This window comes from Orycteropus afer, unplaced genomic scaffold, assembly GCF_000298275.1.
Source record: "Orycteropus afer afer isolate SDZICR_OR568_19922 unplaced genomic scaffold, OryAfe1.0 scaffold00036, whole genome shotgun sequence".
In the NCBI taxonomy this organism is placed as follows: Eukaryota; Metazoa; Chordata; class Mammalia; order Tubulidentata; family Orycteropodidae; genus Orycteropus; species Orycteropus afer.
This window is the reverse complement of record NW_006921623.1, coordinates 2,380,061-2,392,963: the sequence shown is the minus strand read 5'-3', so window position 1 is coordinate 2,392,963 and position 12,903 is coordinate 2,380,061. Positions and strand designations below refer to the sequence as shown.

The 12,903-nt window shown below is 49.1% G+C and overlaps 1 protein-coding gene across 1 annotated transcript; it reads left to right on the top strand.

Moving 5' to 3' along the window:
• The first annotated feature begins 304 nt into the window (after positions 1-304).
• On the top strand, positions 305-12,262 carry CXCR5 (C-X-C motif chemokine receptor 5). Its single transcript, XM_007936590.1, has 2 exons — positions 305-358; positions 11,198-12,262. The coding sequence occupies exons 1-2, from the start codon at positions 305-307 to the stop codon at positions 12,260-12,262; spliced, it is 1,119 nt and encodes a 372-aa protein (XP_007934781.1).
• The last annotated feature ends 641 nt before the right edge of the window (positions 12,263-12,903 follow it).

The window sequence follows — 12,903 nt, the reverse complement described above, 5'->3', positions numbered from 1 at the left end:
TTAAACTAATCACAAGCCCTAATTGAGACACTATTGCCAGGAAAGTAGCTGAAATGCTTGACTAGCACTGATACTGTGGGGATTTTCCCTTTTTCTTAAAAAAAAAAAAAAGAAAGAAAAGACCCAGTGGAAAAAAAAAAGTGATGAGTTGTGAGGTAGACAGAGGCCTTACACCGCCCCAGGAGACAAGGTGCTGCTTATTTGTTTAAGTATGCAGCTGGCGGCTGCTACCTCTCTATAGGCACCAGGCGGAGAGCCTCTCAACATCAGATAGTGACCAGTCTGGTGACGCACAGCCGCAGCCATGAACTACCCCTTTACCCTGGACTTAGACCTCATGAACTACATGGAAGACATGGTGAGTAGGGACAGGCAGTTCCTGGTCACCCAGGCCCTGCTTGGAATTCTAAATACCCTGTACCCAAGGGAGAGGGGACAGCCTGGGGATCCCCATCCCTTGTGGATCTGCAAAGTCTAAACGGGCACATTGGCACCTGTCTTTTAGGATCTTGTTTTCCATTCTGTGGAGGAAGTAGATAGGTAGAGCTGTTGCTCCTAATAGGTATTCTTTAGATGGGGTTGGAAGATAAGGGTTTTCAGGTCCTGCATCCTCCAGTGATTTGCTGTGTGACCTGAAAGAAGTCACTTTACCTCTCCATTCTTCAGTAGGGGATTCTCTCCTTCTCTCTTAGTGCTGGAGTAAGGAACTAGACAGGAAAGTGCTTTGGAGGTTTTCTTAATGTCCGGAAGCTAGCATTAGTAATAGATCAGTCAACACAGTTATTCATCTCTTCCTTTATAATTACATTATCAGGACAGTACATTCTGTGTTGGATGGAGAAGTTGAGAACTTGCCTTCCAATAGCTCATAGCCAAGAAGAGAAAACTATCACTTGCTGGAACTTTTAGACAATGGTTCTGTGCTAAACTGAGGAATCGTGAGGTCAAGTAGCCAGCAAAAGGAGAAAGACTCCAGACGGCTCTAAGTCGGGAGGGAGGGTGCCAGGTTGGTGAAAAAACCTCTGGCTCTCTGTTAATCCAAAAAATGTCCTACAGCATGTTGTGGCCTCCCTCAAAGGGCTGGAATCTCTAGAGATAAGGCCTTCTTGGTGGAGTTTGCTCAGGTAGGCTAAGAAGATGGTCCCCAGCACCACTCTCTAACACCCACCCAAGTTTCTCCAGTAAAGCATAGCAGTTAAGTTGGCTTGGTTGTCATTGGGCTCCCAAAGAACATGTGTGGGGTACAGCTAAACCAGGGTTCCTTGGGTGTGGACAGCAGAGAAGTAGTAAGGGTTTCTTGGAAACTTCTTCACAGTTCTTTCTCCTTTTCCTCTGTGGCCAAGAGCACTTCTGGGAAGAGGACATCTATCTGAGCTGTATACTGGGCTAGATCATGAAGGACCTACTGTCCTCTCTCTTGTATCTAACAGCCCTCCTGATCCTAAACTCACCCTGAGATATTCTCTGATCCCGCTAGCTCCCCTGCTAGAGTCTAATATGTCTAATATGGTAACTCCACCAACCGTGTTTCCAGACTTGCTTGGGAAAACCTCCCTCTCACTTGCGCAGGTCCCAAGGCATGGAAGTATAAGTAGAACATGGAGAGGAAGTGAGAAGGACTAATTACTCCCCAGCTTGGCCTCTCAGATTCAACCCTTAGTTAAAGCAAAGCCAGGACTATGAGTGTGATCAGTACTGGCTACATACTCTGAGAGACCCAAAGCAAACTGAAAATCTCAGTGTCCTTTGTTCAAGAATTATTAAGAATTTCACGATTGCGGTAGCAAAGAACTAAACCCCACGGAGCACTTCTAAGCTCAGGGCCCCATGTGACTGCATAGGCCCCACACCTGTGAAGCCAGCCCTGAATCTAATTACGGAGTCTGGGCAATACCCCAAATCAGACTGAAACCCCACTGCCCCAACAAAGTGGCATGCCCCCAACCTGGTCTTGGCCCCTGGTCTCCCTCTTTTGGGTTACTGGGGTCTTCCTGTGCCGTGCCTGCAGCTTCAAGCTGACCACGAGCCCTGACCCAGTTGGATATCACAGTAACCAGCTTGAGTCCTGGCTTCTGAGAAACCTCAGGGTGGAGCACACATCTCACTCCACTGCGTGACCTACTGGAGACCAGTGGTGGCAGGGGCTTGGGAGATAGCAAGTAGGGGACAGCCCATATCACAAAGAAAATCTATGGCCAAAAGAAGAGAACTGGGGACTTGTTTCATGTCACACCTCAAATAGGTGGTCCTTAGCCAGGCATCCAAGCATGCCTGGACCCCTCAATCAGGGTCTAGCCAGAAACCCAAGGCCATCTGTGCTTCAACCAACTCCCAATGACTTTTCCTGCATTCACTTTATGTCTCTCCTACATACAATCTCTCCAGGACTGTTGACCCCTGGATCCTTTATCTCCACCCACCTCACTCACAGCAGGGCCTTGAGCAGTTATGTCAGGCTCCCCCACAGTGTCTCACAGCATGGAGGCCCTGAAATGGTCTGGCTCATGAATGGCAGAGTGGGAGAAGAGCTTTGCACATAGCAGCTTCTCAATGTTTATTGACTTGTCATATCTTCAAGGCCTTCACAAGCTTTTTCTCTCTGAAGGTATTCTAGCTTCTTCCATTCCTTTTGCTTCCTGTTCCCCTTTCTATCCTTGTCCAAAACAAGCACAGGTTCATTTTCCTAGAGCACTGGATTCTATACTCCTACGTTGGGTTAAGAACTGGGAGCTCTTAGCCTTAAGTCAAGAGTTGGTCATCATGTCATCTCTTCCTTCTCTTAAAATCTAAGATCAGTTCTAGTTGCTTAAACTGTCCATTTTCTTAAGGTGGGCTGCTAAATCCCATATACAGGATCCAAACACAAAAAAGTCTTATACTAGAAAGAAGAGCCATGCCCCTGGGGTGGGTATGTCAGGGACCCCTCCTGCTGGGAGGGTAGATGTAGGCAGACCTAGGAAGCCCCTCTCTATAGGAGCCTTGAGCTGAGAGTACGGACCCTCTTCCCAACAGAATCTGGCCTGCAGTGTTGCTGTTGTTGTTATGTGTCCTCGAGTCAGACCGACTCTGCAGTAGCCAGTCATAATCCAGCCCTACCCTGCACAGCAACCAGGAGGGGATGCTGCTATATAGCCAGACAAAGGCTTGGCTGGATGATCTAAGCCTCAGGTCACATGTTTCCCCTGACCTTTCCCCAGTGATGATCACCACAAACCATGACTTAAGTGTGTCCAGAGCATCACAGGCTGCAATGGCTGTTCACATGCATCATCTCATTTCATCAAAGAGGTGTGAAGAAGAGGAACCAAAACTGGTTTAGGCTGGCTCTGGGCTTTACCTTGGGGGATGGGAGGATCACCACCACCACTCGGTCAAAAGTCCCAGAGGAACCCCAGTAGAGAAAGCCCTAACTGGGGGAGGTTGGAGGAGTCAGAGAAGAGGGAGAGATTCAGGACCAGCCTGGGGAGGAGGTCAGTGTTGAGGAGAATCTGAGCTCAGCCACAAAGGCTTTAGAGTCTCCATTGGAACTCTCACCTTCTTTGAGGATGCAGACTGTGGCTGATCGCACTGCTCTGGCACAATAACAGAAAAGTGACCATGGATTTGGATCAGAGAATCAAGACACAAGAATGAGTATTCTTTCAGGAATGATGATGAGACATAATATTGAAACTAGTATTACCCCCAAGAAATTGGCTTCAAGTAGTTGCTGTGTACACCTAGGAGGTATGTCTAACTGTCCCTAGGACTGTACAATTCTATCCCCTAAGTGTAAATAGATTTTAGGGTGTCAGGTAGGGAGCCCCTTAAACCTAAAGACTCAGTGCACAGTTGGGGGTAGCTTTAAGGCACATCCAGCGCACTACCATGTTCCTGTTGGTCCAAACCTCCAGAGTAGAGATGGAAGGGGAGTCTAGAAAGTTTACTCCTCAAGGGTGGGGGTGGGGGAGAGGTGATACATGACAAGGAAGAGTTTCAAATGGTCTTTAGGGAGCATAGGCCCTCTGAGGGGAGATTAGAGTAAGGGTTACAGATCTATATCCTTCCCCTTAGCCTGGTCTCATTCCTCCTGTCCCTCACATCTCTCAAGCCACTGAAAGCTGGAAGGAAAGACGCTCTGGCCTGCTCCACTTCCAGCTCCTCACCCTTGGCTGGGACTATACAGACAGGGACATAAAAGGGGATGGAACCTGTGTGAGCTCCCATTGCCAGAGTCATAGCCTGCATCTGTGTGCAGACGCCTCCTACAGCCAGCATGACTCAGGCCCTCAGAGCCTAGGATTTGGCCTGAGTGAGCCATGCTCTCAGTAGGTAGCCTTGCCTCACTCGTCAGGGCTGAGAAGAAAGATCAGGCTGGAACATTCACGGGCTGCAGGACTGGCTAGAGAAGCCATCAGCTTCTGGATGCGGAGCTAGGTGAAGATCATACCAAGAACCAGCTTAGCTCTGGACGCGGTGTGCAGACAGAACCAGCATCTGGTAGGCTATGAGCAAAGGGCATTTGAGGGCAGAGATCCCACACACCTTGGCTCAAACATTCCCCTTCCTCCCACAGTCCCAATCCCTTTGTTGGAAAGATCTACCTATTAGAAAGTTCTCTCCTTTGACTGGAATATCCACCAACACCCAATTTGTATCCATTGTTCCCAGTCTATCCTCTGGAAGTTCACACAAAAGTCCATTCTCTGCCCTCTTGCCTATGAGGGCTTTTTCCGATCCCTGAAGGCAGCACTCATGGATTCAGGTCTTCCCTTCCCAAGACTCTATACCTCCAGTACTTGAAAACTTCCTCACAGGGTGGGGTTTTCCAGACCCCTCAACAAACTGGTGATCCAAACTGGACTGGTGCCCAGTTACCTACTTACAGGTTTCTGTTCACCTAGTATAAGGTAACCTTAGCATAAGATAACACCACCTTGTTGATTTAATTTATCTTAAACTTGCAGTTAACAAACTCCTGGGTATTCTTCTCAGGAACTGTTGTTAAGCCAGGTCTTCCCTAACTTGCCCCTGGACAGCTGATGGTTGGAACCTGAGTTCAGGTCTCTATATTTTCTGCATGTAATTCCATCAGGTTAGTTTGGTCCCATAGCTCCAGCCTGTGGAAAATCCTGCATTGTCTGAAAATGTTCTCAGACCTCACCCATGTACTCAGCCAAGAGAGAGCTATGAGTGCAAAGAGGAAGGACTCTAGGACAGATCCCTGAGGAATGCTCTAGAGACCACCCCGACACATACACACATACACCTGCTGACATAGAATCATAGTCAGCAAACGTTTCCCAGCTTCACGCTGGCCAGTGCAAGAAAGTGAGGCAACTTCATGATTTGGAGAAGTCAGAGGGTCTTGGAGACTTTAATTATCCATTAAGTGACCTGGGTCCTAAAGTGATTCCCAAGGAAGAAAAGAAGGAAGGTCAGAAGGAAGAAAGGAGAAGAGTAACATGTGTGGATCCCACTGTTTAGTATCTGCCATTGCTGCCACCTCAGTACCAGGGCACTGTGCCAGCCTCTCCTCCTGTCCCCGCTCCCAGTGCTCACACAATTCCTAACTACATTCCTGGCTCTATGCTCAGCTTCATTCTGGTCATCAGGCTCTCTTGCCTTCTTTAGGGCAGGAGTCCCTGGTCTATGTGTAGCTTGTTGTCTACTGGGTGCCACTTGCTCGTGTGGCCCCATTTGGTACAAGTCTGTGTTTACACAGGGTGCATGTTGCTGTCAGATTGTGTGTGACTGAAGGCCTTGGGTTTCCGTAGCTTTTTACATCGAAGACTGAGTCACTCATTCCAATTGCCTCCCCTGTGTTTTTCTGAGTGTGAGTCTTGGAGGGCTCCCTTTTGCATCTCAGGATTCTTGATTCCTCAACTTCCAGCCAGGCCAGAGCCAATCTTGTTTTATTAACTCTCTCCATAGTTTGGGGTAGGGTGGAGATACTTGATCCCCTGTTTGTGGGAAGTGGCTTTAACACACGCCACTCCTAAGCCCCCAAAACTGTGGGAAGTGGCTTTAACACACACCACTCCTAACCCCAAAAATAGGTGTTTGACACCTATTGCTGGGACGTACTGCCAGCTTTCAGCACTGCACAAACGATCTTCCTACCATCTTTCCCTCCCTGCCTGAGCACTTTACCAAACAAATACCTCTCGGCAAGGAGGATGGGGCAGTAAGCTGTCCCTTCCAAATCTTCTGCTGGGTTCTCAGGAGACAGAGACTCTGGAGCCCTAGGAGATGTCCCACTGTGCTGATTTTAAATAAGCACTAAACCAATCAGCCTGGATGCTTTGGAAGACAAGGACTTGAGGGGTTCTTATAGAGTCTTCTAGGCCAGCCAGATTGTCAGGACCTAAGCCATCCATTGGACAGTGGGACAACCTGCTGAGGAAAGTGGAATCCAGTCCTGCTAACCATCCCATGGCCTGTGTCTCTTCTTCCTTGGCCTGAATTGCTTTGCTTTTCCTAGAGACTACTAACCTCCCAGTGTTTCCCCCTTTAATGCCTTCTGAGTTCCAAGATGAGTCAAATGGTTGTGCTCAATGACAATATTGGGAATAGCTCCCAATACCAAGAGAGAACACAAGGACAGATTCCAGGCAGTCAGGGGTATGGGGAGGAGGCAGGAGTTGAAGAGGGACATGTAGGAGTGTCTGAATCCCTCTGAGATGCAGAGAAAGTCCCAAAATATAAAGATCCCTTGGCCTCTCATGGAAGCTTCTTCCAGAGTAGTTCCATAAATGTTTGTTGCATGTCGGCCATGTGTAAAACACATGACCTTGTGAGAGGGACACAAAAGGCCTGAGTCCATGAGCTCACCCTGAGTGCTGTAATAAAGACACACTTAATGTTTTAAGGAGAGAATATCATTCCAAGTGGGAAGGGCTAAGATGTAAGAAGGCAGTGGTATGGAGTTGGGCCTTGCAGGAAGAGTAGAAATTAGATAGGCAAACTTGGGAAGAAAGGCCTGCCCAGCAAAAGGAGGAGTTTGAGAAAAGTTTTGGAGCCAAGAATATTAGGGTGTTGGGGTTGGCAGCCAGTAGAATGATGTACCTGGACGATAAAGTGCCTGAAGGAATTAAGTCAAAGGCTCTGTTGGGTAGGTTAGGCCTCACCTTACAGGTCCATGGTTTTCAAAAGACTTTTTGAGATGTAGAACCATTTTCTTCAAGAAAAGCTTATGCATGAAACAACACATGAGGCAAAAGTAGAGGGCTCTGGCTTAAAGGCAAGAGGGGGAAGCCTGGAGCCTCCCCCAGCCCCACTCTGTCCCAGGAACACCTTATGATCCACCCACAATAGTGGGCACACTTTATTTTCTTTTTTAACACTCCTCGCTGCCTACACACACCTGATCACTCAGCCTGTCCGTCCATCTATCCAAATGGTGGGCATACCTTAAAGAAAGTTGTAAAAATGGCATCGGGGTGGCATCTGACTTCCTGTAATTTCACAAGCAGGAAGGAGAATTAAGATGAACATCAGCAGACTGAGGTTGATTCCTATGAGGTGGACTCCAACATTCTTACCAGTTCTGACAACAGTCATCCCTCCCAGGGCACTCTCTACTTCTATGTTGGGTTTGATAATTTGAGATGTCTACACAGAACTTACAAATGATACTCATGATTATGGGGTTTACTAAAGAAGTAACAGGTTACAAATCAGCATCAGAAATGACTTCGGATACAGTTCTTCAAAGTGAACAGCCTTTTCTCAGTGCTTACAGGCATGTCTCTCTCTGGTCCTTGGCCTTTCAGCCCCACGGTCCCTTGGCCTCTGCCCTACTGGGGCAAGTGTTACAAAGCTCTTTTAGCTCTGGTGATAAATGCCAGTTGTACCCCACTCCGCCATTAAGCCTCCTGTCAGAGGGCACTCAACTTGCTCACTGCGTGGGCCAGGATGTCACCCCTCTGTCTCAGGCCGGTCTGTTTCTGCTGCCTCTGCTGCTGCCATTTCCCTGCTGCTGCTTCTCGTTGTTTCTCATTGTCTCCAGTAGCATAGCTCTCCCTCTCCTGGATTGTGGAGGTTCAGTGCAAGGATCCCAAGTCCAAAGGAGGTGCTCCACTCCTGGCTCTTCTTTCTAGATGGTAGTGAGATTCCACACCCTACCTCTACCCCTCACCCCCCACCACTGCCTTCCCACCTCTGGGATGGCTCATTTTAAACCTAGCAGGAAGGCATAACTGACCAATCACGTAAGGGTTCCATAGATCTTATTTGCATGGTCCTACCCCCACTGGGAACTCTGGTAGCATAGTGCCTAAAGCACTTGACTGTTAACCAGAAGGCTGGCAGTTTAAACCCACCAGCCACTCCTCAGAAGGAAGATGGGGCAATCTACTTCCATAGAGATACTGCCTTGGAAACCCAAGGAGAGGTCTCTATGAGTCGGTCTGACTCGACGGCACATAACAACAACAACAACAACACCCCCATTGGAGGAGCTCTGGTAGCATAGCACCTAAGGCACTTGACTGCTAACCAGAAGGCTGATGGTTCAAACCCACCAGCTACTCCTCAGAAGGAAGGTTGAGCAATCTACTTCTATAGTAATACCGGCTCAGAAACCCAAGAAGGGGTCGCTATGAGCCAGGTCCGACTTGATGGCACATACCAACAATAACAACAACACGCCCATAAGGGGGCAGTACACCTTATTTACATTGTTAGCAAGCTATCCAGTCCTCTTGGTGGGCCACAGTCTCCTCACATTTGCATAGTTGCACCCAGTCATCTGGTGGGAGTCACAAAGACCACAGCCAAAAGGGCCATAATAAGTAATTCAGTATACCACAAAAGTCAATGGGATCGTGCTGTCTGCAATACTCTACCAATTGGTTCGGAAATTTAGCAATATGTTTTAAACATTTTTCCCTAAGAGGACATGTGGATAAACCCTGCATAGTATTCTGTTGTGTGAATGCACTATTGCAATCTTTCGTGTGAGGTGGGCTTATTCCAATCTTTTGTTGGGGAATTTTTATGACAAACATAATTTTTTTTTTTCCCATAATTGACAGTTCAATTAAATGTGAAATTGAAAAGAAAAATGATCAAGATAAAAAGAAACTACTGTTTATAGGTCACAGGGAGTCAGTGAAGGACTTTAAGTAGGATCCTGATGGATGGGACCAGTGTGGGAAAACTCACCCTCCCCACCACGTAGGAGATAGACAAGTGGAGTGAAGTTGGCAGGAATGGAGCCCATGGAGAAAGCATAAGGAGAGTTCTAAGCATTAGGGTGAAAAAGGCAGAGAGATATTGGGCAGGGGGGAGTGGGGCAGGGAACAGATGGTTCACCATTGCACTAATGGATCTGCCCCCCTTCTCACAGAGCTGCCTGCCTCAGGTACCAGAAAGGTAAAACCCAGGTTGGTGAATTACTCTGCCCACCATTGAGAGTGAGTGTGTGACCCACAACCAGAGCTCTTATGTGGCAAGAAAGTCCTGTGGGTAGCCAATCTAACCACCCCCTGCTTGGAGTCACCTGGGACCCTCCTCTCCCAGGAGAGCAGTATGGGATCACTCAGAGCCTGAGGGGAAGGGTACCTCATCCCATCCTCTGCCTCCCTGCACTCATCATTTATAGAATGGTCGTTCTGAAACCACATCAGTTGGCTATAATGGTTTTGAATTGCTGTGGGCAGGGGGCTGGCTAGGGAGGGGTGGGAAGAACAGAGCTGGGGAGGAGCTATAGCAGGTGCAGTGGGACAGCTGTGAGTGAAAGGTATGAAAACAGGCACCCGCGTCTTCCTTTGTGGTTAGCTGGGTAAACAACCTGAGTGCTAGGTCAGGGAGTGGGAGGAGCAGGGGAGCGGTATAGAGAGGGGAAGGGAAGGAGGGTGGGGAAGAGGGGACTTCCGGAGACAAATTGGGCACGCCCCCTCCACTTGGAACACACTCCTTCCCTCAGCCCCATACCCGCGTCTCCTTGTGTCTCCTTACTTCCTGCTGCCTCTCTCTCTGCCTCTGGGCTTTCTGCTTCTGAAACTCTCCTTGCTGCAAGCTGAGAGCTGGAAGGAGGTTTATTAGTGATGGCAAGTAGCAGGGAGCGGTTTAACCCTGGTAGCCCCAGGCAGGCCTGCTCAGTGGAGGAACCATTGGCTCTGAAAGTAGAAAAATGGTGGGTTCCAAGCCAGAAATTTAACAGCTCTGGCCCCTTGGGCGGAAGCTCTGGTGGCGTAGTGCCTAAGGCATTTGACTGATAAACAGAAGGCTGCCGGTTCAAACCCATCAACAATTCCTTGGAAGGAAGATTGGGCAATCTATTTCCAAAGTGACACTGCCTCAGAAACCCAAGGAGGGGTCGCTATGAGTTGGATTCTACTTGACGGCAGTGAGTTAGTAGAGGCCTCTTGGGCCAGACAGGAGTAATATTATATACCTTGAGTTTGTTGTGCAGATTAAATGAAATAAGGCCCTAGCAGGATGCCTGGCGTCCTCAACAAATATATGACTATTACCACAATTATAGTTGTAATGACTACAGTCAGGAATAGGGTGTATGTCAAGCCCCATTCGTCTTCCCACTCCCAGCAGGATCCAGGCTTCAGTGCCCACTGTTCTCTTCAGAATCAGAACAGATAGCTCCTCATCCCACCCAGATTCTTCCCCAAAATTGAAGCCCTCATTCCAGACCCTGGGCTGCAGCTTCCCATACCTGAGGAAATATGAACACACAAAGTAACTTAGAGGTATACAGCACTTCAGAGTTTACAAAGGACATCCACACCATACATGTGTCTCCGTTCATCATATCACTATCTTGTGAAGAATTAGTTCTTTTCACCAATAAGAAGAGTGTACACCTGACTGGTGTACATGGGTAACACACTTGGCTGATAATTGCAAGTTGGAGGTTGAGTTCACCCAGAGGTGCCTTGAAAAAAAGGCCTGGTGATCTACTCCCAAAAAAAGAAGCCACTGAAAACCCAGTGGAGCACAGCTCTACTCTGACACATGTAAGTTCACCATGAGTCAAAGTTGACTCAAGGGCAACTGGTTTGGTTTACCAATGAGAAAACTGAAGTTGGAAAAAGCAAAGGAAAACGGGATTGGTCAGTGGCACAAATAGGGAGTGAAGGGACAAAAGCAGTTATCCTGGGGGTGGAGGAGAGATAGGAAAGGAGTTGGGTTTTCTCTTGGAGAGGAAAGTCCAGGTCCTCAGTTCCCTACCCTCCTGTCTCCTTTGTCCTTGCAGTACAAGGAATTCAGCAACTACAGTGACAGCACGGTGTCCCCGATGGAAAACTATTTCTGCTCCACAGCTGAGGGCCCCCTACTGGCCTCCTTCAAGGCCACATTCATGCCCGTGGCTTATGGCCTCATCTTCCTCCTGGGCATGATGGGCAACATCTTGGTGCTAGTGATCCTGGAGCGTCACCGGCAGACACGCAGCTCCACAGAGACCTTCCTGTTCCACCTGGCAGTGGCCGACCTGATACTAGTCTTCATCCTGCCCTTTGCTGTGGCCGAGGGCTCTGTGGGCTGGGTCCTGGGCACCTTCCTCTGCAAAACTGTGATAGCTCTGCACAAGGTCAACTTCTACTGCAGCAGCCTGCTCCTGGCCTGCATTGCCGTGGACCGATACCTGGCCATTGTCCACGCTGTCCATGCCTACCGCCACCGCCGCCTCCTCTCCATCCACATCACCTGTGCCACCATCTGGCTGGCGGGCTTCCTCTTCGCCTTGCCAGAGCTTCTCTTTGCCAAGGTCAGCCAAGACCATCACAACAACTCCCTGCCACGCTGCATCTTCTCCCAAGAGAACCAAGCAGAAAGCAATGCCTGGTTCATTTCCCGCTTCCTCTACCATATTGGTGGGTTCCTGCTGCCAATGATGGTGATGGGCTGGTGTTACGTGGGGGTGGTGCACAGGTTGTGCCAGGCCCAGCGGCGCCCTCAGCGGCAGAAGGCAGTCAGGGTGGCCATTCTGGTGACTAGTGTCTTCTTTCTCTGCTGGTCTCCCTATCACATCATCATCTTCTTGGACACCTTGGTGAGGCTGAAGGCCATGGGCACTAAGTGTGAACTGAACAGCTATCTCTCTGTGGCCATCACAATGAGTGAGTTCCTGGGCCTGGCCCACTGCTGCCTCAACCCTGTGCTCTACACTTTCGCTGGCGTGAAGTTCCGTAGTGACCTGTCTCGGCTTCTCACCAAGTTGGGCTGTGCCGGCCCTGCCTCCCTTTGCCAGCTCTTCCCAAGTTGGCGCAAGAGCAGTCTCTCTGAGTCAGAAAATGCCACCTCCCTTACCACCTTCTAGGCCCCAGCATCCTTTTTTGTTTCTGCTTTTTTTGCAGGGATATAGTGACTCTGGAACCCCTTTCAACAAGAGTTATGTTCCTAAGAGCTCACCTTGGCCAGCATCTTCATATGGCAGAGATGGATGAGCCAACCCCTGTTTCTAGGATGTCCCTGCCAGCTCTTCTCTCAGCCCCGTGGCTAGACTGGAGTCCAGGGAGAGGAAAGTAGCCCAAAGGCAAAGCAAAGGCTACCTGTGCACATCTATATCACCTTGGGCTGAAAGGACCCCACACACCTTCTCTCATCTGAACCATCCAAAACTCAGGAAACAAATTTACTTCTGCCATTGACAAAAGGGAAAATCAATCCCCTTCCAGTACGTACTCTATCATCATCTGGCCTCAGACTTCCACAGCTACCCAGCTTTCCTCCTACTCGACCTGCAGAATGAAGCCAGGGGAAGCTGAGCACCAGGGGATGGGTGGAAGTTGGGGTCGAGGTAAGGCAAGCTGACCAGGGAGTGTGGCCTTGACATATCTCAGTCCTTGACAGAAACAGACATTCTGCCAGGCCCCCAGCCCTGTAGCCATTTGACCAACCAGGAAGCTCAGACTGACTCCATTCAGGCAGCTGCTCCTGGCTCTGATCACACCAGCATTG

Excerpts from the sequence above, each read along its gene's own strand:
- CXCR5 (XM_007936590.1), top strand. The coding sequence starts at position 305 with ATGAACTACCCCTTTACCCTGGACTTAGACCTCATGAACTACATGGAA. Across the intron at positions 359-11,197 it reads TGAACTACATGGAAGACATG|TACAAGGAATTCAGCAACTA; the intron begins GTGAGTAGGGAC and ends TTGTCCTTGCAG.